Source organism: Euwallacea fornicatus, chromosome 6 (genome assembly GCF_040115645.1).
Source record: "Euwallacea fornicatus isolate EFF26 chromosome 6, ASM4011564v1, whole genome shotgun sequence".
NCBI classification, from domain to species: domain Eukaryota; kingdom Metazoa; phylum Arthropoda; class Insecta; order Coleoptera; family Curculionidae; genus Euwallacea; species Euwallacea fornicatus.
This window is the reverse complement of record NC_089546.1, coordinates 4,588,977-4,615,393: the sequence shown is the minus strand read 5'-3', so window position 1 is coordinate 4,615,393 and position 26,417 is coordinate 4,588,977. Positions and strand designations below refer to the sequence as shown.

The 26,417-nt window shown below is 35.3% G+C and overlaps 3 protein-coding genes across 4 annotated transcripts; 1 reads left to right on the top strand and 2 right to left on the bottom strand.

Annotated features, from left to right (window-relative positions):
- The first annotated feature begins 847 nt into the window (after nucleotides 1-847).
- On the top strand, nucleotides 848-23,321 carry LOC136339701 (prostaglandin reductase 1-like). The gene is made up of 7 exons (XM_066283136.1): nucleotides 848-995; nucleotides 20,703-20,816; nucleotides 20,874-20,976; nucleotides 21,028-21,216; nucleotides 21,273-21,546; nucleotides 21,593-21,698; nucleotides 23,061-23,321. The coding sequence occupies exons 2-7, from the start codon at nucleotides 20,711-20,713 to the stop codon at nucleotides 23,303-23,305; spliced, it is 1,023 nt and encodes a 340-aa protein (XP_066139233.1). The 5' UTR covers nucleotides 848-995; nucleotides 20,703-20,710; the 3' UTR covers nucleotides 23,306-23,321.
- LOC136339750 (uncharacterized) lies at nucleotides 4,716-5,402 on the bottom strand. The gene is made up of 4 exons (XM_066283201.1): nucleotides 5,399-5,402; nucleotides 5,302-5,345; nucleotides 5,147-5,251; nucleotides 4,716-5,066 (listed from the first exon to the last, which is right to left on the bottom strand). The coding sequence occupies exons 1-4, from the start codon at nucleotides 5,400-5,402 to the stop codon at nucleotides 4,716-4,718; spliced, it is 504 nt and encodes a 167-aa protein (XP_066139298.1).
- Art8 (Arginine methyltransferase 8) lies at nucleotides 18,974-25,363 on the bottom strand. Of its 2 annotated transcripts, XM_066283133.1 has the most exons (7): nucleotides 25,231-25,363; nucleotides 25,123-25,178; nucleotides 19,998-20,234; nucleotides 19,734-19,930; nucleotides 19,536-19,674; nucleotides 19,184-19,488; nucleotides 18,974-19,127 (listed from the first exon to the last, which is right to left on the bottom strand). In XM_066283133.1, exons 2-7 carry the CDS (start codon nucleotides 25,174-25,176, stop codon nucleotides 18,989-18,991), a joined length of 1,071 nt encoding a protein of 356 aa, XP_066139230.1. In that variant the 5' UTR covers nucleotides 25,177-25,178; nucleotides 25,231-25,363; the 3' UTR covers nucleotides 18,974-18,988. The 2 variants fall into 2 exon arrangements, with proteins under 2 accessions (XP_066139230.1, XP_066139232.1); XM_066283135.1 differs by lacking the exons at nucleotides 25,123-25,178; nucleotides 25,231-25,363 and adding an exon at nucleotides 22,018-22,329.
- Between the last annotated feature and the right edge of the window lie 1,054 nt (nucleotides 25,364-26,417).

Below are 26,417 nucleotides of genomic sequence, written 5' to 3'. Positions count from 1 at the left end.
TTAAAAATATTCTTATAGGATTTGGCAAATGAATTTTTAGACCACGAAATTAGACTAAAACAAAGAAAGTTTGCAAAATGGAAGAATATTTTCAAAAATTAATGAAATTAAACCGGGTTCTGGATCCCTCCTATATCCCTTCCCTACGTCCCTGAATCTCATCACTTACGTCGAAGCATTTTTTTCCAAACTATCGAGTTGTAGAGTTAAGATAAACTAGATTTTAAATTTATTCTCTAAAGACCCGTATTTTACGTCCCTGAACCTTTTTTTTATGGATTTTTTTTTCATTGTGATCCTCACCTTTTGATATTTAGCACCTTTAGACTGTCAGGTCACGTTATAATCCATTGGCGCATCTCGGGTACTTTTGGAGACCAAATAGTTGGAAAAAACTGTTTTAATATTTGATCTGGTTTTTCTAAAATCTCTTACCTACGCCCCTGAAAGTTGCCTTGCAATATCCAATATTTAGCAATTAAAATGTATGTTACGACACAGTCACAGATCTGGGGTTCTTGCGGGCCCAAAATTTTCAGAAACTAGGAGGCATAAACTTCGTTCTCAGATTTTCATCCGATTTCTCCAAAATCTTCATCCCTGCGCCACTGCATGTTTCTTGGTACGATAATAAACAAAAGATATTTTAACACTTCTTTAGATTATCGAAATTGGCTTTATCGTACGCATTTCCGAGCCACAAGTAGCAGTCTATTGCAGGTGTACGATAAATATTGTTACCGCCCGCAAAACAACGTGGCATGGATCAATATCGAAAATCTTTATGGGCGATATCAGGCCGAGGCCATTATTAATAGGAGCGAAGAGATTTTTCCTCACATTAATATTCACATGAACCTAGAGGAGACGACAAAGTTGACACACATGTGCTCGTAGGAAAATTGTTAAACTTAATACGTGTGAAACGAAAGTGTTAGGGCGTTCGCGCAGCTGCAACGGGCGTGAGGTAAACGGTCACTTTCCACACTTATTAGGTAAGTAACAATTTAAGAAGTAGAGAGTATTATAAAACCTTGTTCTACTCGTTGATATATGTTTTTAATTTATTTTTCTAGTTGATTAAACTAAGAGATCTTGGTTATTACAAAACCTTCAGAAAGTGGGATAGTTTGATTTTGTTATCTTTCTTTGGTCCTTTGAACCCCCCCCCCCCCCCCTTGCAATCTTGAATCTTCACAAGTAATGATGTAATATTTTAGTTTCCTTTTCTTACGCAAAAGTTTTAGCCTAATCATTAATTTACAGACAACCTTATCAGGAAGGTGTCTACCCTTTAATGACTTTCACGGATTATATTAAGCATGCAATTGCCATATCCTTAAGGTTAGTTATTGTTACGGAACTGACTGTCAAGGTTATCTAACAGTTTCCAGAGTATCGATTGTTGCCGAATTTAAGTCAGGAATTGTGGATTGTAAAGATGTTTTGGTGAATTTTGCGAAAATAACTTTTAAAGTAGTTTTACAACTCGCTGTTATATGTACGTCAGGTCAAATCCACTGTTTGAGTTGTGTAGAGGTCGCAATAGCAACGATCTTGCCGCTTTCAGGACACTAAATTAGCAAATATATAGATAAGTTTCCGAGAATATACCTTTTGTAAATATATAATTGTTTACGGATTCTTTAAGGTTTATCATCAGACGCTCAATTAGCGCTCCCACTCGAGTAATCTCTAAGCTACAAGAGAAAATGTGCCAAACTATAAATTCCCATACAACTTTATCAGAAACATCTCTCAACTTTCAAGGAGTATCCGTTTGTCGGTTTCTTGGAAGGAATTTTATACAATTTTGAAAGCTTGCTTTTCGAGCTTCAGTTAAACCTACTGTTTGCATTATCGGTGATAATTACCTCGAAAAAGGCGGTGACGACCAACTTAAACCTAATCTAATCCATTTTCCATTGCAGTATTGTAAATATACACTGAAAAATTGTTTAAATTCGTTTGAAAAGTTTATAAAAAGGTGATCATTAAGCAAGTCATATTAAACTGTATAAGGTGTCCGGAAATAACGTCGGAATATTTTAGAAGGCGATCCTAGATATAAAAAATTTATAGTAAACAAAGTTCCTATAAAAATATCTCAAAAATTGCAACTTGAAGGGATTAGAAATCCTCAAATGAGGAATTCTCAAGATGGTTTTTTCGCAATATTTTCGAACCGACTTACGCTAAAATTATGAAATTGTGAATGAATGAAAAATAAAGGGTGTTGCTGGCGAAATATTTCTGCAGTTTGTAAAATAAATAACGCTCTTCATCAACTTAAATAAAAGAAATTTTAATCGATTTCGCAATTGATGATACCAAGGTCCGATTGAAAATTTGCGAGAAAAACCACGAAATTAAACTCCGAAAATAAACAAGATTCGACGATTTACTGGGTAAAAAAACATTTATAAATACCGATAAAAAATAGCTGAGTTTTTATATTTAACATTGTTATTAATTTTTTTATAACAATGTGCATCGCGGACGTGAATATCACGAACATCTATTATAAAAAAATATTAATATTGAGCGGCAAATCTTACGCTTTGATTTAATCACAACAAAACCTTGAATTACTTATCAGTTTTATTACTTATTCCTAATTGGAAGCCTTTTAATATCAGTCTTAGGTGTCTTACTCATGGATTTTACATTTTTGACATTATCGAATGCATTTGAGTGCTTGTCCATATCTCGTACAGTTTCCGAGATACATCATCACTCAAGTCTCCAATTATTCGCCCATCTTTTTCTACTTTTCAAAATGGGGACCGCAGTAACATGGGCCAATAGCCTTAAAATATGTATCATATTAATCATATCGACGAGGGCGGAATTCCTAAAATTTTAGTACCATTGAAAAGCCTATTAAAAATGCTTTTGGACGTTGTGCCGCAACAATGCCCGCGTTGTTAAAAAAAATTAACTAGGGTAGCTGCATTTGACAGAGAGGGTGAGTCGATCGTACCCTCAAAGATCTACCCCCATCATATTACGGTAGGTGCATATTTCTGGATTTACTTTTAAAAAACCCACCTTGTGTGATGTTTCCATTTTCACCTTCACGGTATTGCCAAGAAAAAGTCGAAAACACTCCCATTCACCTCCCCTTTCCTCCCGTATCAGAACCGTCGAAAATCGCATTTCATCTTTTTTTCCGAAAAACTAATTTACATGAAATTGCTTTTCATCACGCCAATTCGCAAAAACGTTGGTCGCAGTTATTGTGCCGTTTAATCGACATCACCGGACCATTAAGACCTACAAATAACCATGGGCGTGGGCCCGTGCATTCAAGCTTTCTGCACATACCCAAAGACCTCATTTATACGCGCCTAATTGTCAATGCTAAGAGCTTAATAATAGAGGAAGAGGATCTTCAACTTCATGTCTCCAAAGACGATTCTTCGTGCCTCGTGGGACTTTTTTTCGACGCCCATGTGATAGAGTTCGTCATCGCCATGGTATTAAGTTTCCCAGAACGTTGGAAATTGAGCAATTAACAAAACGTTTAAAATAAATTAAGCTGCCAGTGGCCCGTGTTGTGCAACCAACTGGTTTCACTTCTTATTACCGGCTCAACTGAAGTAAGTTCGGCGATGGGTTTAATCCTGATGGGCAGTACCGTTAGATCACCACAAGCTTTGATTAATATATATCTCTGCATGAACGCAACTAAAATTAACATTTATATTAGAGTCTATAGAGGAGGGAATCCATCGGATGCATTAAGCTAATCCTTAATAACATCTTTCGCCTGCATTGGTCTCCTTCATGGAAGTTGGTTTCTGTCGAAATATATTTTTATAAGGTCTTCCAATCTCTCTAGTATAAGAATAACAGAATGATAAATCAGAGCCGGAGTAGCCCACATAATGTCTAACAAAATAATCGTTTCCAGGTGAATCCGTTTTAAATTGTCCATGGGAAGATCCCCAAACATGAGTTTGGCGTCTCTCATTTTGATGGATAATGGCCTTCAGACATTTTAATGGTTGAGGTGAAAAATACCTGAAAATTAAGAGCTGAAATAAAAATGGACACAAATCCGTCACTGTCGACGGTACGGAAGGTCTTCCAAGGTGGTCCTCGTGGTCAATTAAGTTGTGTATTATTACAGCATATGATTCTTAGATACAGAAGAAGCATGTCGGATATTCGGCCTTTAATGCCGTTTTAATTACAAGTTTAGTTAACGATAAAGACATGACTTTCGTCAACAGATTTGTCTTTTAACGACTTTTGCAAGTCCTACAGAGAACTCAACTTGGTTGAGCAACATAATAGCATATTAGACTATAAATTATCACATTTCCTACGTCTCCATTAATAACAGTATTTTCTCTATCGGCTAGTAATTTGCCTTCAAAAGCCATCGACTTTCTATTCTGCTCCAATTAAATGCGAAAAGGCTTGGGCTTAAATTAAATAGACTCGCGTCACGTCTGATAAGATCATGGGTTTGCATATTCGTGAGCATGTCCTGCCTTTAACTAAGTCTATGGTTGTTGTAGGTTTTAAATAATAGATGTGACACGGTTAACTCAATGATGGATGGCAGGTCTGGGATCTAAGTATTAAAATTTTTTGAGGCGAGTAATTGGAATCTTGATTAGATGATGATGTGGGGCACATACGAAGATAGTTCCAGAAATATCCAACGTAGCGTTTAAAGAAAAAATATTTTGGAAAACATTAAATTATTTATCAACATAGTCTCCTTTGAGGTTGGCACACTCCTCCCAGAGATACTGTATAACTTCCATACCCTGTTTATAGTAAGAAGCTGTGGATGTTACAAAACAGGTATCAACCTCGGACTCTACCTGTTCATCATGGGTAAATCTCTTTCCACAGAGCCACTTTTCCAAGTTTGGAAGTAGGAAATAATCTGAGGGGGTTAAATCTTGACGAGTACGGAAAAAGCTCGAATCCGATTGACTAATTTTGACCATCGCGATGACGGGGGTGTGGGCTGGTACGTCTTCACGGAAGAAAACTTTATTTTTCGCCGATTGCGATCGCTTTCCCCTAATTTCTTCGCTCAAACGCTGCAATAAATTTGTATAATTCTCTTCTTTTATTGTTTTTCCATTAGGGAGAGATATTTAACAAAAATTATCTCCCGTACATCCCAAAAAACTGGTGCCATCACCGTTACTGCAGATGGAACGGTTTTCGACGTTTGTAAAGCTAATTCTCCCCTTTGAGTCCAATGTTTTGATTGCTCATTCGTCTTGGGTGTGAAATGATTTATCCATGTTTAATCCATGGTTATGAACCGACGCTAAAACTCGACTGCATTGCTTCGAAACTTTGCCACACACTCCCTTAAAATATCTTCACGACCCCATTTTTATTCAATTGTGAGTAATCGCGGCACCCATTTTGCGCACAACTATCTAATGTCTAATGGTTTGGTCAAAATGCAGTACTTTTTCAAAACGTCCATGTTCTAGTACAATTTTGTCGATTTTCCCCAAAATATCTATAGTGATCAAATCTGGACTGTAATTGGGTTAACCACCACGGAATTCATTTTGGCAGCTCGTACGACCGCTTTTAAACTGTACCATGCAATATTTTACAATTGTCGACAAAACACCAGATTCTCCAAAATTAGAATGTAACTCCGAACTGATGTTGCATGAACTAAAACCTTTAGAATCAGAGTGTCGAACCACGTATCAATAAGCATTTTTTTCCATCTTAACAAAATCTTTAAAAGCGTCATTAAAAACAGGTCCAAAGCAGTCCCGAATCAACTTAACAGCTACAAACTTTAAACATAAGCCTTTTAAGGTTAGGTTTTTGTAATGTAGGCCAATTTTTTCCAAAAAAACGCGACTTATATATCACTTTGGGTACTTCTAGGACATTCCCCGTAAGAAGAGTTTTGTTGCAACGCTGACAAGACAATGAAAAGGATGAAAATGGGACCGAAAAATGGTTAGCGGAAAAAGGGCTCTCGGCAGATTTGGCTTAGATCGCCCGTGTAGTAGCAAAATGGAATTTGAAGAAATAGATGCTGGGATCGCCCTTTTTCTTTATTATTGGAAAAACAGGCAAAAGCGCTATTGTGTGAATCCAAGCGTGAGAATCGGGTTCAAAGGCGAAAGTTTAATAAATATTTATGAGATTCTTAAGATATTTGACAATTTTTAAAGACACTTGAATGGAAATATTTTGTCAAAAATTTAGGAACGTCTGGCATTTATGACGCCATAAATCGACTAGAGAAGTTTAGACACATATGAGATTTTCTACATGTTTAGAACCTTCAAAAAAAGCTTCAACTTTCACGAAGCGATTTGACTGTTTACGTAAGAATACCAAATTCCTACGTTAGGTAAATACTCAGATGGTAGATTTGAAGTAAGAAAATACTAAACTAGTACCAAATACTGAAAAATATAAATAAATGATTTTTTTACTTCAACTTAAGGTTCTACTACTTTCGATTCGTCTTACATTCTCTTCTCAAATGAATTTTTTTATCTAACTAAGAACATGACTTGCAGATTTAATTATTAAAAAAAAAAATTTTGTGCGTATTCATTCCATTAAAGTTTAAGTGTAGTAAAATCATTAGGCTCTATAAACGTTTTGAGAGTAACTTTGCTGATGTTTCGAATCGTTTTTGCTGAAGCAAACCATTAATAACACAACTAGTCAAACCATAATTCGCTGTTTCTTTTTATATACTTCTTCAAGTAGACATCTGATTCTGGCTCTAAAAATTTCTCCACATATTCATCAGTCCGACGTCATAATAGTTCGATATTTCAAGAAATCGCAGCTGTGTCTTTAATAAATTCAGCGAGGGTCATTATAGTTGATCCTCCCTCGGCGGTTAATTTAAAATTAAAACCCATGTCGCGTCATAAGGTAAATATACGACCCAAGAAGCCCATCAAAAGGTTGGCAATAATTATTGCCTCCAGTCTTACGCGTAACCAGATCTCTCGTCCTTCTTTAGTCCGCACACCACGTGTGGTACTATATTCTGCGTTCCTCCGCCGGAGATGATGAAGAGATTACTAGAGGGGCCTTTTTTGCTTTTTGGTTTCCCTTCTTTTCCATAGCTCTTTGATTGCAGACCAGTGACATAGCAAAAGACTTATTTCCTTTCGTGGTTCAACCACAGGTACCAGGTCTTCGTGAGGCCCCAATTCTGTTCCTTCAGGCAGATGTTCGACACTGAAAGCTCTGTTTTGTTATTTACTTAAGGGATGTGTAGAATAAAAAATAGAGAGGAAAAACAGCGTCAACTTTCGATTTAGTACTGAAAGAAAACGTAAGTGGCCGACCACCAACGACGGTACGATACTTTGTTACGTTTTTATATCCTTCTTTGATGTAAATTCTGAAAGTTGGAATGGCTGCGCAGTAAACGGCTGTTCTTATTGTAGAAGAGGCGAGAAGGTGGGATACGTCCTATGTTGTATGGTGCCAGTTTTCGAGATATATCATTAACCTATTTCGCTTAATGGGCAATGCGTTTTAAATGACTTTTCATGTTTTTAAATAGATGCCACTTAAGGTGAAATAAAAACAACTTTCGAATTTGAAATACACAGGCAGATGCAAATAATTTGCTTATCGCGTTATGCAGAATTTAATAAGTAAACTGGACCTCCAATATTTGACGTCTATATCTCCTTAGAACAAATCCAAAACCTCATTACAGAAAGACCGTTATCACTTAACTTAAGTAAATAAATTTGCTAGGGATTTGAAGTGTGTCCAAAGAAACCCGACAATAGATATAGAAGGATATTGACAACCTTCAATTTCCAGATGCAACAAGTCGATTTTTTGAAGCGTATCTGAGGTAGATGAAGTTATTTATTAATAGATTTCCGATTATTGTTACGTATCTTCATGAAGAGGGTGCTTAAATAGTAAACAACAAAAATAGGAGCACCTCGTTATCACAGTTGGTTTTTACGTTCTACCAACAAATCTACATTGACAGTTTACGTACTTTAACCGTCTGAAATGTAACGTTTGCTTTAAACGAAATCAGTGCGCGATTGCTCATAAGGAAATGACAGATAATTGTCTGCCACTTAACAGCACAACTACCAGTATCTGTATCAGTGGTTGAAACGTCGACTACTCATCTCAGTAACGGCCATCCCCATTGGCCAAGCTTGGGTCAAAGTAACGTACTTCTATTACCATCTACTAAACGTCATTTCACTTGTTGACGTGACGTTTACACCCGACGCAAAAGCGGCTCGGCGTTGCCATTTGGTTGAACTCGACTTAGGAATTTCCATCTGAGGCACCTTTTGGACAAAACGTTTTAAAGGAAAGCTCGATTTTGAAGGAAACTCACCAAGTGCTTGAAGAATTTCAACTATAGTACAGATCCACGGCACTATCAAAGAGCACATAAGCAAAAGTTTTTCTTGGGTCCTGTAGTCAAATATCGGATAAATGCCCACTTCTCCCAGTAACTACGTAAAATGGTTCAGAGGTAGCTTTTCCGGAAATATCACATAAATGTGTAGATGGAAAATGTGTATTGTACGGATACACATTACATACAATACACTAGGTTTGATACAATGCAATTTCTCCAGCTATTTCTTCATATAATGTATGAGAATGCATTCCAATGGCCACCGTGCTCATTTGAGTGTGAAAGTGAGCGTCGTTTAACCGGTAAAATCGTTGAAGTCTGACAAAAAACTTTAAAGCAGAACTTTTAAAATGGGCAAATATTAAATTAGCAACATATAATTTTGCTCTACAGAGTGCAAATGCTCAGGTTAATAGGAATTTGCAACAAATCTCTTCAGAGGAAGTCCGTTTGACTTTTCTTCCGATTAAAATTAACAAAATTGATAAAATTTACTTTTAAAATAAAGATGCCTAGTACAATAAAATTTTCCAATAGGAATAACCGATTCCTTCTTTCTCGTGTCTAGAGCAGAGCCTGCGATCTAATGAACAGAACTACCATTGAAATTGTATGTATACATCGCTAGTATTTGTTAGTAGGTTGGATAATCATTATTTCTTCCTCCCAAAACTCGAGAACTAACCTCTGAAAAATCAAAATGGGGTACGGGTAAAATTCATTACTAGGAATACTTTATGAAGAAATCCAGAGATATTTGATGGAATTTCCTAAAAGAGATGATGAGGTAAGTTAAAAATTTTTTTTTTAAATCAAAGGGAGCCAGTCAGAAACTTGAAAGAAAGGTTGTACACTATTGCTCATGTGCAAACTTTTTAAATTTGATTTGTTCTTTTCTATAAAAACATGAATTTGATACAATCTACTACATTAATTATGAATTAAAACATAAATGTATTAATGTTAAGGATTTTATTTAATGTTTTTAAACTGTAAATTAAAAAAATATTCTAAAACGTATGGGTCAAAAGTAAAGCAACTAAAACAATTTCTGTAAATTACCTCAAAATTCAATATCTTATTTAGTATTTACTAGCATATCCCTTATTTTTAATTACTTTCCCACATCTGCTTTTCAAAGTTTTTCACTAAAATAATCATATAAATAACCTTCAGATATTGAATTCCCAATATGTTGAATTTATTTTTAACAAATCCGATATATATACATGTGTTATTCTTTTCTCATGAATTCTTCTGTAAAATTCATCCCAAAGGATCTTTATGGGGTTCAGATTGGGTTTTGAGCAGGCCAGCCCATCACATCGACATTATGTACGGTTAACAACTTTTTAATATTTAATTTGGAAGCATGCTTCGGATTGTGTCTTATTGCAATGTCGAACAATGTGCCATATTTTCCTCTGCCTAAGGGAGCATGTGACTTTGCAGCATAATTTTATCAACACAGCGCTCCATAATGCCATTAATTTTTACTAATAGACCCATGCCGAACCCTCCAAAGCTCCCCCAAACTGTAATACCGTCACCTCCATGTTTAACCGTATTTACGGTCTGAAAGCAAGTCAATCGACGAGAAAAATGGAGATGATGAAGAAAATATACAGTGACAATGAGAGCTCAGAGAGTAAAAAGTTTAAGAAGTAAAATTTCGGAGAAAAGTTACAATTGAGATGGATATTCGTTAATAGATACCAATTCAGATCAAAGCAACTCGATTCAAATATTCAGAGATCAGGAGAAAGAATAAATTCCAGAGTCTTTAGAGTTAGGTTCAGAATATTTTGCATTCGGCTCAATACATCAATAGTTTTCACAATCCATGTAACTAATGAAAAGTGCGTTAAGATTATGACGTTCTTAACTTATAGAAAGTACAATCGACTTATCCCTAAAATGTTCTCTCTGGATGTGCACCCTCTTTTCATCCACTATTACTAACATAATATAATATTTATGTGAATAGACAAGGACACACTCTCACGTCATAGACAAAGGCTGCAGTTAGATCAGAACTCAGATCACAATTAATGCCGTGTTTTCATAAAATTCGCGATAGTTTTGGGTGAAAGTTTCCCAAAATGATCTACCAAAACATCATCCCTGATGAAGCAACAGTAGGCCAACAAGAGTACTGTAAAGCAGCATGGCGCGGGGCGTATGACAGGCCCGTGCCCCGCCACACACGAAGCATTCCGTGGACCACCCGTGAGAGGCGGCGGCCGACTGGCAGATGGGGGGGCCAGAGGACGCTCTGGGCGACCGAGATGGCCGTCAATGGGTCGCCCCCAAGGACGCTCAGCTGATTACCGTATAGTATCGCGGAAGAAGGGAAGCGATTGTCTGCACCAGAACCCGAAACACTCCCAAAAACTTTAAAAAAGTGAAGTTTTTTAATTTAATATGTTACTCCACGGTTTCTTTTGAACCCATCTTGGTGACAACTAGTTCTATTTCTATAAGATTAAAAAAAGAAAAGTTTCCTCTTAGAGGATCCCATTCCTCCTTCTCATGCGAATATATTTTTGACGTCGAATTTAAGATTGGCCAGAAAGCGGTAGTTGATGGTCAACTACAACACGGACGTAAATGCCCTCCTCAATTAAGAAAATCATGATATTTTAATATTTTAAATTATTCTCCGATCACTGATACAGTGGCGTGCACTAATGAAGACCGCAGAATGCCTTAAAACATACAAACAACAGCAAACAGCACCATTCAAGGACAGGAACTTTAAAAGAGAGTAAGAATTATTATCATAGGCCTGTCTGTTATCCTTTGAATAGGAGTATCTGGATTGTGTAGCCTATATCTATAATTAGATAATCCTTACCTTAGGATAATACGTTCGGTTCTTCTTAGTTGGACTCACCCGAGAGGTACTTCATAGAGATTTTTAAAAAAGTTTATAAGGACTCTTGTCACGACGAGATTCCCCCGTTTACTTCGGAGCCTATTTTTACTATTTCCCATTAAATATCTCCATTAAAGTTAACAGTTCATCTCTTGTCTTGAAGGGAATCTCTGCTTCACTACAGAAAGTTCGCTTTGCTTATGCCTTTTCTCTAAATGTACCTTCAATTAGGAAAAGGAATTTTTTCTAACTTGTTGGGACTCTTCTCTTCTAATTTTCTTTTCTTTTTCACTTTGTGCCTGTCAGAATTTTTTTTTGCTTCTTCAGGCCCCCTTCGTTCAGCCATTTCTCTTTTCTTTCTCACTTCAGCAACCATGAGCTTCTCTCTTGTTAACACCAACCCTGGCGTAGCCTCTTCATCGTTATTCCTCCTACTATTTTTGTGACCTTGTCCGTAGGTGCTGAGTGATATGAACTATTAATATATTGATAGAATTACTCACATGTTAATCTGTCCATTGTTACTGAGGGCATCAATATAAGTCGACGTCTCCATCGAAGGGGCTTGCTTTGTCGAAAAGCAAATAGTGAACGTTCGCCATCAAAATAATTTTTGTTCTCGATTAAACTAGATTTTATCATGCACTGTATATAATACCTTGTATATTTGATCTTCTCTTTCGCCTTGAAAATGACAAAATCGTTGGCAGAGGCGATTAAGTAGCTCTACTTAGAGGCGCAACGAAGTTGTCCGTCTGTGGAAACCTTTGGTTCTCATATCCTCGCTGGTTAGCAAATTATTTCTTACCCCCACTCTATCTTAAATTTGACCAATTGATGCTTAGCGAGACATGTTTTTTCTATTTTTAGTTTCGACGTTTGTGGTTTCCTCTTTCTTCCGAAACTAACCAATTTCCTAATCTTCACATTTGAAACCAGCGCGCATTGAGCAACTCTTTTTTCCTTTCTTCGGTGCCTTAATTAGATTTTTACTCTTGTCCTGCTTCGGTGCTTAATCTATCTTTATTTGACGAGTATCGAGTAACTTTTCTTGCTATTTTGCTCCTTTTTAGTCATTTGATTTCGGTGCTTGCTAGACGCTAATACGTTCGGTTCTTCTTCAGCCGCAAATTTTTTGATCAATTGTGGCTGTTTTACAACGAATTAATAAATATAGATATATTTAAGATGAAAATTCTCCCTTTCAGGAATCATAAAGACTCATTGGTGACTAACGCATTTGTCAACTCTTTGGATTAACACGATTGCTCATAACTGGTCTAGTTGAATAAATAAACTATGTCATAGAATTTGAACATAGTGCTCACTAACACTGAAACGCTCTGAAAAACTTTCCCTAAACTTTGAGTCATTTGGGAATGTTCTCTGCTGATTAAAATTATTTGTTCTGCATCATCAAACTTGTCCATTGGATATGTTGGTAATTGGTGCAGGCTACATTAGACCCTTGTTTGTATTTTAGAAGGGAAACACCCAAACCATGATGCCTCGCATGGTACCATTCGTACCTAATCTACTACACCCGAACGCGATCACATTCACGATGAATTTCCGGGAGATAAAAGCAGATTATGCGCCCATTTTTCGAAATAAGAGCACAAGAAGTAGTTTCCGCTCTCTTTGTATCTCGGTCGATTTTGGTACTTAAAAGTGGTCCCGTTTTAGATTTAGAAAACAGATTAGGTATGCACTATCTAGGCTAAATATCTCCAGGCGGATGTGCCGTTAGAGCACGAACGACTGGAATACGAGACACATTTGCGAGTTTTCTTTTTTATTTCCTCCCTGTAGAGTCAAAAATGTGATGCTTAGTGAATGCCGATATGAAACGCCCAATCTTGCAAACTGAAATTCTACAGATAATGGACAAAAATCAAGACCACCCATTATCAAAGGAGTTAGAACAGGCCCTATTACAATAAAAAGGGCGCACCACCCATTAAGAATATCGCACGGGCATAGTACCATATGGTAATTCCACATTAATTCAATCATCAGTGAAACATCTGGGAGGTGCTAAGAGGAAATGGTTGTGTGGGCATTTTATTTTTTATTTGCAGCTTATTTTATAGGAGGGCTTGGTTGAGAATATATTGCGTAATAAAAGTACTAGGCACCTATATAAATATTTGAGTAGATTATGCGCCTACTTCAGGAAGATTCCTCATATAAATAATCTCTTTCTTTGTGATCAAGATAATCTTGATAATACTCATCTCTTTCTGATGGTATAATGCGCAAGTGGGTTTTGAAACACTTTATCTAATATGGGTATTTTCCTAAAAGAGTCATAACGAAAAATTGAAGATAAAAAGTTTTTAGATATCCTTATTTGAAAAATACTCAGCAGGATAAAAAAAGTCTAAAAAACGCAAGACTTATGCCCTTTTTACGCTAAAAAAAGGTCAGGTAAAAGGGACTTCAATCTGATTATGATTGCATACGAAAGTAAAAGCATCACATTGAATTTCCTATGATTTTAGAATAAATGTGGAATATAAATGAACAAAAAGGGGAATCACCTGTAAAATGCAAAACATGTATCTTTTTCAGTTGGAACGAAGATCGAAAGCTCAAGAAAAACTCCTTTCAGTGCTGCCTAAAGTTACATCGAATTTTTAATAAATTTGGAATAATTGTCAATCCCAATATATATAATTAAAATAGAAGCGAAATTGCATGGAAACTAAGAATGGTAGAAAAGAGAAGCGATTCAGAATGTTAAAGTGCTTTTATGATGATTCTGGAAATGTAATCAAACACAACAGCATTAAAACGAGGCTCCTCTGTAAGCATTTTTTTAATCAAAAAATTACAGAATGTCACTGATATGGGAACTGCTATTGAACTGTATATGCCACAAGTCACAGCCTATCAATCTCGATAGCACAAGTGTCTCAATTTTCAGATTTCCGAATAGACGGAGAGTCTTTCAGGCTCTTCAGTGGCACAGAAAGTGGTGGCGATTCACATTTCTCAAGTCAGTGAGAAATTTATGTTTTAATTTTTGTCGCTTTATTCCAACTACGACCTAGTTCACCAAATTCCACTTAATTAATTCAGATTTGGTATACTACGTTTCCCAAAGTTCATTGAACTCAAGCAAGAAACCGGAGCTTATCCGTTAATATTTCGCTAACTTTCTTCAATCCCTTCGTGACTCGACTCTGATTTTCCTAACTTTACCTGAAATAATCCAGTTTTGAAATCATTTCTTCAAGGTATCAAATTCTATAAAAGTGACTAGCAAATCATATTTTGAATCTGGAACGGTCAAAAACTAAAGAAACAAAGAAATTTTTATGTCGTGACCTTTTTTCAACTTTCTTCAATATCCTGATGATACTGCCCTAATTATTCTTATTTTACGTCAGTTTTCAAGAAAATTCTTTACAATTTTAAATCTCCCCAAAAATCAGCGACATATCTCATTTCTCAGACTTCCCAGAAATCTTCCAACAGTAAAGGGCGTACAGACATTTATCTGTTGATGTAGAGAGGTTAAAAATGTCGAATACTCTGTATAAAAATGAAAATTCCGAAAATGATTGGATGGAAAGGAAATTATATGAAAAAGTGAGGAAATAAAGAGTATTTTCGGCAGAGTTTCAAAATAATGAAAAAATGATTAAAACAGTTAGTGTAGCGGAAAATCTTTTCTTTTTCCTTTTAATCAGAACATGTAATAAACTAAGAATTTTAAAAAACTCTATTCTCTCACTTCGGTATTCCCGTGACAATAACGTCGCTGCCCCAAATGACTCTAATTTCAGAAGAATAAAATCCTAATGAGATATGCAAGTGAGCTAAACCTTAAGTTTGGTATTGCTCCAGTCCTAGTTTCACAATCAGGCCTCATATTCCATCAGTAACAGAGTCACTCGATATGACAAAAGAGATTAAGTACACGGCCCTCCAATTACAACAAATTAGAGCACACATGGGAGGCCTGAGCCCGAGAGCGTCCATCAGGGTCTAGCTTGAAGATTTGACCATCGGAATAAAAAAGTACTACCTTCCAAAATAATACATTATTATTTTCTTCACGATAATGACGATGAAGAGATGCGCCACGGTCGGTATGGCCTCGACAGAGCGGCGTCACCGCCGATGGAACTCCGCTCCAAGTTCGACCTAATGAAGACATCAACAAGACAGGTTGCGCCTGTGGCGGACCCAGTACGCCCCCTTGCTTCTTCTTGGAAATACAGGACCGCACTTCAATAACCAAAACGTTCTTTTGAGACCCAGATGTTTGTGAAATTAATAACCACAAAATATCGAAAAAATATTAGCAATGTATAAAACAAGATCCATTCTTGAGTCTCGACTTTCATGCTCAATTGCGTTTGGTGAATCAAATTCCCATATTTTGCAAAAATATATTTTTCCATCAACAACTACTGGAGCATATAATTCAGCAATTATGGGTAATTGTCAGCTACATATCCGTGACGGTTACTGCGTTCGAATAGAGTCGTAACCATGATTCGATCCCCTCAACTAAAGCTAATTAAACCGCTTTTTTAAATCCGGGAATAAATTGCCTCGGGGACCAATAATCGCCTTGCTGATCATTACGAACAATCTGAAAGTAACCGTAGTAATCTGGCTAATGTTACGTTGCTTTTCTTGCTTACCTGCCGGCACGGAACGAACAGATTATTTCGGGCAGTACCGGACCACACTCTGCTTTTGTAGCGACTTTGGGCATCGTTGAAATTATGGTTCTTCGAAGACTTCTTGGGGCTTATTGGAATATTCAAACATGTTCCCAAATAAAGACGGGAGAAATATTCAAATTAGTCTGCACAAAAGAAATCTTAATATAATTAAGATGCAGGCCTGAGCATATAATTTCCGACGTCCGAAAAATCATATTCTTAATTGATATTGACCTTAAACATTTTTCTTGTCTCACAAGAATTCTCAGTTGTGTATCTCATTGTGCTATACAATTACACTTGTGAATGCGATTTAATAATATTTTCTATTACCAAAAATAGGTGGATACTGTTGAATACTATCTATGCGGAAAGTAACATGACATCAAAGAAAAATAATGATAGACCGAGCTTATTTTGAGTAGACTTTATAAAAAGGTCAGTATGCGGTAATGAAGATTTTTGCTTATCCCACGTCATCCATTTCTAAACAGTTGTGAGCTCTACTACCAATTTTGTCTATGTTGTAATATAAACAACTTAAAAAATTGTATCATCCATTAAAGTTGAATTTTAAACAACTCACAGCTCACAAATGGAGAACGAAGGCACCTTTCAAATAAAGTGTCACGAATCGAAAATTAAAAAATTTAGTTGTTTAATCAGCGGTACTATTATGTTCCCTGTGTTCATTAAAATTTCCATTTAAAATGATAGGACGCGTCGCTTCAATCAATGAATGTAACACGACCAGTGGCCCGGTAGAGGGTTGAATACATGGACGAATTATTTTAAATCACACGATCTCATTTCAAATCTATAATTGAAATAATTGTCTTCTTTATTCGCTTGTGAAAAGTTATACTTTTCCACAATTTTGCTGTAAAAAAGGTCTATTTTACAGGGGTTACGTTGTAAGATGACTGACAATAACGGTTAGCTTATCATACTGATTTTTTGTGACACCTTTTCATTAAGCAGAGTATCTAAGGTCACGAGAAAAACATTTGTAGGGAAAGTATTGGTCCTAACGAAATAATCACAACTGATGATGTGCTCGTTTTAATGATGATTTTAAGAATACGAGGTTTTGTGACCTTATTTTTAACATGATCATTAACGTTAATTCAATTTAAAAAGATACGTTTTTCCTCCGTCGAATGGTTTGTTTCTTTTTTTTGTTTTTTTGTTTGTTCTATAAGGATATTGTATAAGACGCACAACCACTTTAATTTCACTATTGAAATGCAGGTAATTTATCCATCTTTCGTTGCCTAGCAAAAGTGCTAATAGATCTGCCGAATTTTATTTTTTTGTAAATACATAAAGAGCCAAAAGTTCCTTATAAAATCGTTAAAAACTGAATGAAATAGTTTTCATGAAAATGCTGGAATACGTCAAATATTGTTTTTAGTTGTACATTTTATGACGTAAGAGATCTGTATGCAGGGTTCCATGTGGTAGATAATTATACCATTTCATTTTTTTTTATAAAACCCCATGTATATTATGATGTTTTTGAGTTCTATGAGAAATTCTGAACACAATTCATATAAAATACCTATGCCTAAATTTCATAATTTTTGAAAAAAATGCAAAAAATATAAATAACGATGGTATTATTAATACTTGCGATCTAGCAGCCACTCTAATTGCCATATCACGCAAATATTTCAATAACTCTTGAATGTAGACATGGGTATGTAACATGAAATATGTTTTTATAGGGAGTATATAGAACTTGAAAAGGATAGTCGGTTGAAGAAAGTTTCAAAGACCGTGGTGCTCTGAAACAGCAAAAATATCTAATATCTTATCCCGAGAAAAAGATCATCAAATAAAAATGATCTTATGCCAAAACAGTTCTAATTAAACAAAAATGAACATGTACAGAACATATTATTTGAGGTTACATTTTATGATGTCTCGTTTTTTTTTTGGACACCCTGTAGGGTTGTCGCTAGCTTTAAAATTCACCTTTTTTTCGCCTTATGTAGCTCCCCATAATTTACTTTTTCAGCTTTTAGCATTGAACAGAACAGCCAAGGAGTTGTGAAATGGGCATTTTGTATAACAAATGTATCGTAACGTAATTATCACGATTATATGCTAATCAACCATGCCCATTTTAACACTGTTAATTTACTGATATAAAAGTAGAAAAATGGTTTTTATAAAAGCTTAGATGTAAACTAAAAACAGTGGTACATTGACTGTGAATATTATGGAAGGACTATCGATATCGACGCATTCCGGCAACCGTGACATCATGTAGAAAACAAATCTAATATCCCCCAAACTAGAGCTACTAAAGCTACAAAAAAAACACCACTATGTTGTCATTTTACTACAACCAAATCATAAACTTTAATGACATTATGGTGATCTTCTTAAAGCGTTCCGATTCTACTGGTGCTTGTCGACTCGTTTTTCATACGATAAGGGAATTGATTTCCAAGATAATATAAGTGACATATGACCACTAACATTTTCCCTCCAGAGTAGAGTTGTAAAATGTCCAGACCAGAAAATATATTTTATTTCTGGCTTATTTATTCGCATATCAACAAATTATTTTATTTTGTGTCATTCATCGCATCAAGTATTATTACATGTTTAACATGTTTTAAACGACGTGTTATTAAAGTCATATTGGCGTGATCTGTGTAACGTCATATCATATCATTTATCAATTGATGAGCAATGGCACTTCTCTACCTATCCTAGATCTTTTCCAAATTAATTAGATACACCTGCTGAATGTGTCAACAAAATTAAATCACTTCTTTATCGTTAGCAAATGTCTAAAATCTGTAACCCTCGTAAAGAAGCTGATACAGCGTGACTTCTTGAAATAACCACACTTTCCTAAATGAATTGAATCCTTTTAGAGCAAGATAGTCTCAAAAATTATGTAAAAAATTGGATATATTGTTGTAATTGATGTAGGTATATAGAAATCGCCGAGATTATTATTACAGAAGGTGAGTTATTTTAATAAAACTAAAATTAAAAAAACAAAAACAAAATAAAAAAGCTTTATTCGGCCCCATCACCCTCTCCTCGTTCATACTTCTCAATCATCGCATTAACTAAAATACATTTGGTCATAAAACATCCACAAAACTCAGGATGTTCCACTTCCTCAGGATCCAACATAGTTAACTCCAATGTATACCTACATTAAAATCTCAATTAACAAAAAAAAACTTCAATGTAACTATTTGAACATACCTTCGAGGATTTTCTTCCGATCTTTTCAGCAACAAGTCATAACAAATCGGACTACCAGCTTCCACTTTCAGCGAATTCGGTAACACAATCAAAGTTTGCTTCCAATGTGTATCAGGTTCTTCTGGTTCAGTGGATAAAGTTACGGGTTCCGAATTACCCGGCCCCTTTGGAAAAGGGAATGTGCAAGTGAACCACAAACAGATACCTTCGTAACTAGCCACTCTAGTGGAAACTGCTACATGTCGGAATTTAATTTCGTTCAAGTCTACACTGGTGACTTCGCGAAGGTCGATCCATGTGACCACCTAAAGAAATATTTTGAAATTTGTTGAATTTGGAATAGAATACGAACCTCCGGTTCTGAAAGGATACAATCGGGGGGAACACTTTCAGTTAGGGGCTTTTTATACGCTTGTTCTCTGAGAAGTCTTGAGAACGATTCCATTCGGACTCCCTGTACATTTTCCCAGTGTTGGTATACTGATGGAACGCTACGAGGACACTTTGCAATTTAACACAACCATAACCAGAACAATGTGAGGCTTTTTACCTGCATGGTGAGGCATATATGGAAGCAGTTTCCGGAAATATTAGACCATCTGGTTTCAAAAATCTATCTCTGGCCACAATGACGGAATCCAACATCCCTTCATGTAATAAATAAAAACCCATCCACTCGGAAACTATTACATCAACTTTCTCCGGTATTTGCGCCTCAGTTATATCCTCCACCCGACTGTGAAACACCTTCAAATTTTCACTGTTCACATAAATAAAAACAACGGATGATGATTACAAAGCACTACTCACCTACCTGAATTACATTTTCCATGTGATTTTCCTTGACGATTTCCATGGCTAATTTACAGATTCCGCTGGCTTCTACTGCATACACTTTTCGGGCACCTGCTTGGACGCAGAATACTGACAAGATCCCACTTCCCGCTCCCACGTCTAAAACCACTTTTCCTTCTATTTCTTCTTTGTTATTAAATATTGCATCGTGATATGCAGCATTGCGAGGATCATCGTTGAGCATCAATTTGTGTACCTAAAAGGCGAGTAGTTGAAACGTTGCCAGGAATAGTTATTTAATGAATAATCTTTTGAAGGGACCACACTATATCATAGGGCTATGTAAGCATAGTTATGGTAAAATCATACGTTTAGTAGAAATCAGACTTGTCTAAAAACACTTGAACGGTAGATCAGTGTTCTCTTCATTAGGAGCAGTAAAAGTAGCAAAGTCATGACAAACCTAATAATAGCATCGCGCCTATTAATACTCTTTGATAATTATAGACACACACAAATAATGTGAAATGTTTAAAGACAAAATTATTATATCTATGAAATAAACGCTACACACTGTACATTTGACCTTTACCCTCATGGCATGTTTTATGAAAATACAATCAAAGCCGACAACATTCAGCCGCTTATTTATCTCAGATATATCTCATCAGTAAACTTGAATTTAAGGTTAGTTTAAACAATTATTTGTTGCTATTCGGTTTAGCATAAGGCATGGTAAAAGCAAAAGTATACATTTACACCAATCCATTTGATGGATTTCCTAAAACAGGAGATCTAACTATAGTTGAAGAGGAGTTGAGGCCCCTCAAAGATGGAGGTAAATATGAGTCTAATTTATTCCCCTCTCTTTTAAATAGTTTTAACATTTTTATAGAATTCCTGGCTGAAGCGGAATATTTGAGCGTAGATCCTTATATGAGAGGATACGCGGCTTCATTCAAACCTGGAACTACTATAATCGGAGGACAAATTGCACTGTAACAAATTAATTTAATATTTGAAATTAACCAATCAACTTTCCATTTCAGCATTCGTGAAAGCAAAAATCCAAATTTTCCCGTAGGTAAATACTGTTTTGGCCAATTCGGTTGGCGAACTCATACTATATCCAATGGCTTACCAGACACCAAAGATAATCTCAAAATGGCCCAATATGTTTTGCCAGATTTGAAAGGCCTGCCACCTTCTTTGGGTCTTGGGGTATTAGGAATGACCGGGTAAATAATAAATTTTGCTGAAGGAGCCATACCATGGCTAAACTTACTTTATTAAGAAACACGGCTTATTTCGGGTTATTGGAAATATGTAACCCAAAACCTGGTGAAACTGTGGCGATTTCTGGGGCAGCAGGAGCTGTTGGAAGCCATGTGGGGCAAATTGCAAAGCTGAAAGGGTGCAAAGTAATTGGGATTGCCGGTTCCGATGATAAAGGGAAATGGTTGACGGATGAGTTGAAGTTTGACCATTTTATTAACTACAAAACGCAGGATGTCAGGAAGGCATTGAGAGAGGTTGCTGCGAAAGGAATTGATTGCTATTTTGATAATGTAAGTTTATAGTCTATTTGTTGAACTTTGCTAAATTCCATTTTAGGTCGGAGGAGAACTCAGTTCAACGATATTACATAACATGAATCTTTTTGGAAGAATTTCTGTGTGTGGAGCCATATCAGCTTACAATGATAAACAGCCTCCAAAAGGTATTATTGGGTTGTTCGGAAAGTCGCCGCCGATTTCCGATAAATTATTTTAGATGATATTTTCTCTAAAAGTCGGCTTTATTCTCTAAGTGTAGGCATATTTTGCACCTTCAACCTTATTTTATTTGCATTTATTGGAGATTGGCAAAAAAATTAACGACCAAAAGGTATATTTTAGACACTTAATGCTTTACTACTGACGCAAAGCAAAGAATGCTGTTCAAGCCATAAAAAAAATACGTGGAATTTATGAGGACGATGCCGTAAGTGCACGAACAATCCTCGAATGATTTGTGGAAATTAGAAGGATGAATGTTACCTTGAAGACTGACAACGTCCCGGTAGGTCATCTTCGGTCTATAACGACGAAATCAAAGTGCTAATCACGGAGAACCACCGTAGTACCACTCGTCACATAGCACAGAGATTCAAAGTATCAAGTTCCACTATTCACGATCATTTGCTGGAGCTTGATTTCGGTAGTTACCTGGATGTTTGGATACCCCCATTAATTAAGCGGACGCAATTTAATGGACCGCATTTCCGTGATTCGTAAATAGAAGTTTGTATTTTTGTTACCCCCTGTAAGAACGAAATTAACTGTATTTTTCTACTTGCCGACTTTATTTTGATACCTATTTGTAGCTTGCAAAATTTCCCTCATACAGTTTTTTTACAATAAAAATCATTTATGATACCCTGCCAATTATCAATATTGTTTAATCGGAATGAAAATATTAAGATTTTATTCCAGCTAACTACCAACTTTATGTAATTGTAATGATAAATGTTCAAAATCTTGAACGTTTTCTTGAACACATAAATACATTCGTTTAAAAAGATTAATCTCTGTTTTGAAGATCGTGCCTGGCTTTTTTTCACATTCTTTTCACAACAATAATGAAACGCAAGGTGTCGCAAATAACTTTTTTGTAAAGAAACTGTATGAATGGCAAAAATTTTACAAGAGACCAAAAAGTTTCAAAATAAAGTCAGTTTTTGACAGGGGAAAAATTAAGGTGATTCGTACGGGGGGTAAGAGCAATATAATACAACAATCACGCACCATTTTAAATATTTTGGCGCGTTCCGCTTACATCAAAATATGCCAATTTATGCAGTAGTTCTTAGTTCTAAGATAAATGAAGATCGATAAAACCGTTCAGCAATTATGTATTTTGAAAAAATAATATTAATTTAAGAATTTTGCGCCGTGTAGCGGCAAAACGATGCAATATTAGACTTAAAAATTTTTGATCAAGCGTTATATAGTAATTTTAGAGACATCCTGTATATGTATATTTTAATATTTCTCATGGTTTTTCAGTAACGATTAGTTCAGTATTCTTTGATATTGTGTAGTTACCGCAGTTCAGGCCGCTGTAGTAATGAAGCAACTAAAAATGGAAGGATTCGTGGTTTCCCGTTGGCATGATAAATGGATGGAAGGAATTAATCACAATCAGCAATGGATTCTTGATGGAAAAATAAAGTACAGAGAAACAATTACCGATGGATTTGAGAATATGTTCCAGGCATTTACTGATATGCTTAAAGGGGTGAATTATGGGAAAGCTATTGTCAGAGTTAAAACATTGATTAAATAAAAGATCTTGGCGAAAATATAGTTTTTTGATTTCTAAGCACATAATAACTGTTATCTTATGTCCTTTGGTATTTTTTAACTCGGTTATGTGGCGTTTCCACGGAGGCAGCTAAAATCATCTTGTACTAGGAGTCAGTTTGATTTCATTTTTAAATCATTTTTTATTAGCTCGAGTTGCTTACTGCATCCAGGGTGGTGTGTTATATTCTAATCTGCAGTGCTGAATCCCACTTTCAAATCTAACACTTAAAGAAACGAAATTTTCAGTTTTTGTAGTACTATATATTTAATGTGTAAAAAAACGGTAAAATTAATGTGTATAGGTCAAAATGTGAAAATCTAAAGTGTTATTTGTGCTTTTTGTTGGCACCGCGGTATACTAGTGTCGGACTTGTAGAACAAAATCGACTAATAAAAACGGAGTTTGCCGTATCGTTTCGCACTTGCAAATACTTCAACTCTATATAACCATCTAAGGAGAGCGCGTTTTTATGAAACGGAAAGTATTGAACAAACAAAGCCTCAACTAGAGTTTTCAATAGAATTTTGTTAAATTTTGAGCCATATATTCTGATTTCCAATAATTTCCACCAAATTTCATCCATCCGACAATAATAAATTAAGCTATTAGGCTGCAAGAAATAGTCTTGAAGTCTATGACATATAGTTTTTTACGTTTCACCAATTTGTCCACATAAAGGGGCAAGTAGCATCAAGGAGAAATTGACGCAGAACTTTTAAAAGAAGTTGGTAACAGAGGAGCATTTAAAAAAAATAAAATACCAATTAGTAAACAGTTATGTAACACTCAAATATCTGAATAATTAGTTCTGTTTTAAGCGCTCAACTTAGTCCTTCCTTCTGTATAGATGAATGTGTCAAGCCAGTACTCTAAAATGTATTTTCATCCATTGAATTCATGAAAGAGTTTTCTTCAAGGTTCTCTCATATTTTTAAGTGTCCGTATTTTTCAATTATTTCAAAACAAGTATTATTTCCTGGTTCGTGACATGAATTTTCTTAAATGGTTCTAAATCGTACAGAAATTGCGAAAAATATTAATTTACTGCAAACTAGTAGTAATTTGGAAAATGTGTAAATTGTTATAACTGACTTACTATGATATATAACCATGAGGCTATTTTGTGACAACTATATTTTCTTCTGACTTCTGAATATCTCATTTTTGGAAATTCATTTACTTAATCAGCACTAGTAAATATTATTCATTTATACAGTTGTTGAAATATAATAACTACTGGCTTTTCCAGAGCCTTGTTCAACTTTATGATTAAGTTAATCCCAATAGGACATGAATAAGTTTCAAAAGATTCTTTAGTACTATGTGTGAGTGAAATAATGTGGTGTAAACATAGACACATTAAATTAATTTAATTTCTTTATTGTCTATCACACCAAACAAATAATGTCTTTTGAAAAAAGCAGTATATAATAACATACATAAATTATTGAAGCTAGATCTTCTCAATATTTCAGTCTTAATATTCCATGTAGCATGACACGAATAACCCTAAATATAACATTAAGAGATGGAAGATATGTATAGAAGGTTGACTGGAATCTCAATTCTTAAAAAAATTATTCTGCAGACAAGGTTGATTTAAGGACTAAATCACTTCTTACTTTCCTGTCATATTGGGTGGACACTTTTGGTTTATGAGATAAGAAGAATTAATATATATAATATTATATATATAATAACTAGCTAAGGTTTTAAGGTATTCATACTGTACGTAACGCAATAGAGTAAAGTAACTTTCCAAAAAAGTATAAAGTGAAACTGAAACATAAACTTACCTCTAGATCTTCATAGCTCTTGAAATAGCTGAGACTAGGTTCATCAACCTCCATTCCTAATAATAAAATAATGGTTTGACCAATGAGTTAAAACACGTGAAAACTTACTATTGTGAGATAAGTAAACACTTCAGTAGAAATTATTCAGAAAAGGAACTCAGAATGTTTAAATTCTGAATTCAGAACATCGACAGTTAACCTAACCTCATTTTCATTTCAATCTTATGAGTCGCCGCTCATTTTCAAGCCGCACACCGGTTTTATTAAATCTCTATATCGTGCCGCCCTTCAGATTGACAGCAAAAATCGATATCTACAGGGTGTCCATTTAACAGATCCTCGGACTCCTGTGAGTTTGTTTATGATTTCATAAAAAATCAATTGTGGAGATGTACATGAGGCTAATGAAGGTACGGTTTAAAATTAGTGACGCCTTACATGATGTTCCAAAAAAGCGTGACGTCATAAAGTGTCATTTTTTTAAATGGCACCACTCACATTTTATTCACACGATAGAATCCTCTCTTGAAACTGTGTTGGTTTCTAGATTTTTTTTGCCTTAGATGCACTGGCTCGGAGCTATGATGTTTTAAAAGATTTTTTTTGCATTTACAGTGCCTTATAAAAAAATTAATATCACAGTTAGCTGAAGGTAGATTTTGATAATTTCAGGATGAATTCTCACGTAAGGTTCCCTTAACAGGCACTAATACTCATTTAGTCAAAAATGCATACAGGGTGTCCACTATAACAACTTTAATTTTCACTTTTTCAACTTCAACTTTCTGGATTTTTTCAAGTAGGATGGTGTATTTTTCATAACATAGAACGAAAGAACATTCAATTTCCTTCATTTTGGTATAAAATAATGGCATATTTATTGTAAGGATTAACGGAATTATTTATTATTCTAGAAAAATTCGCGCTCATGACTAAGTGCTTGAGTGTTTAGCATGCGCTACCACGGTTTGGATGTGTTTGGTTTTAAATTTTAACAACTCGTTTTCGATTCCTTATGTTGAAATAAGATGATTCTTCATTTAAACCTAGTTTACAGGGCCAATAACTTATAAATCAGGCTCCAATTCATTCTGGTCTTAAAACAATAAGGGTGTTGAAGCTAAAGTTGCTGAGGATTGATGAGGTGCAAGCGCATTGTCAAAGAATTAAAAACCAAGATTGTCGATATTTTAATAATGAAGAGAAAAAGGAATTGGAACTAAAAAATAAGTTATCTAGTTCCACATACAGCACTAAAGTGTATAGCGAGTAACTAGAGTGAACATGAATAGAAG

Coding starts and splice junctions, on each gene's coding strand:
- LOC136339750 (XM_066283201.1), bottom strand. Junction 5,252..5,301: donor CAATGCAGTCGAGTTTTAGC/GTCGGTTCATAA, acceptor TTCACACCCAAG/ACGAATGAGCAATCAAAACA. Junction 5,067..5,146: donor TGGCACCAGTTTTTTGGGAT/GTACGGGAGATA, acceptor AATTTATTGCAG/CGTTTGAGCGAAGAAATTAG.
- Art8 (XM_066283133.1), bottom strand. CDS start 25,176: ATGGAGGTTGATGAACCTAGTCTCAGCTATTTCAAGAGCTATGAAGAT. Junction 20,235..25,122: donor AGAGCTATGAAGATCTAGAG/GTAAGTTTATGT, acceptor CTCGCCTTTTAG/GTACACAAATTGATGCTCAA. Junction 19,931..19,997: donor ACATGGAAAATGTAATTCAG/GTAGGTGAGTAG, acceptor GAAAATTTGAAG/GTGTTTCACAGTCGGGTGGA.
- LOC136339701 (XM_066283136.1), top strand. CDS start 20,711: ATGGTAAAAGCAAAAGTATACATTTACACCAATCCATTTGATGGATTT. Junction 20,977..21,027: donor ATCGGAGGACAAATTGCACT/GTAACAAATTAA, acceptor TTTCCATTTCAG/CATTCGTGAAAGCAAAAATC. Junction 21,699..23,060: donor TGATAAACAGCCTCCAAAAG/GTATTATTGGGT, acceptor GATATTGTGTAG/TTACCGCAGTTCAGGCCGCT.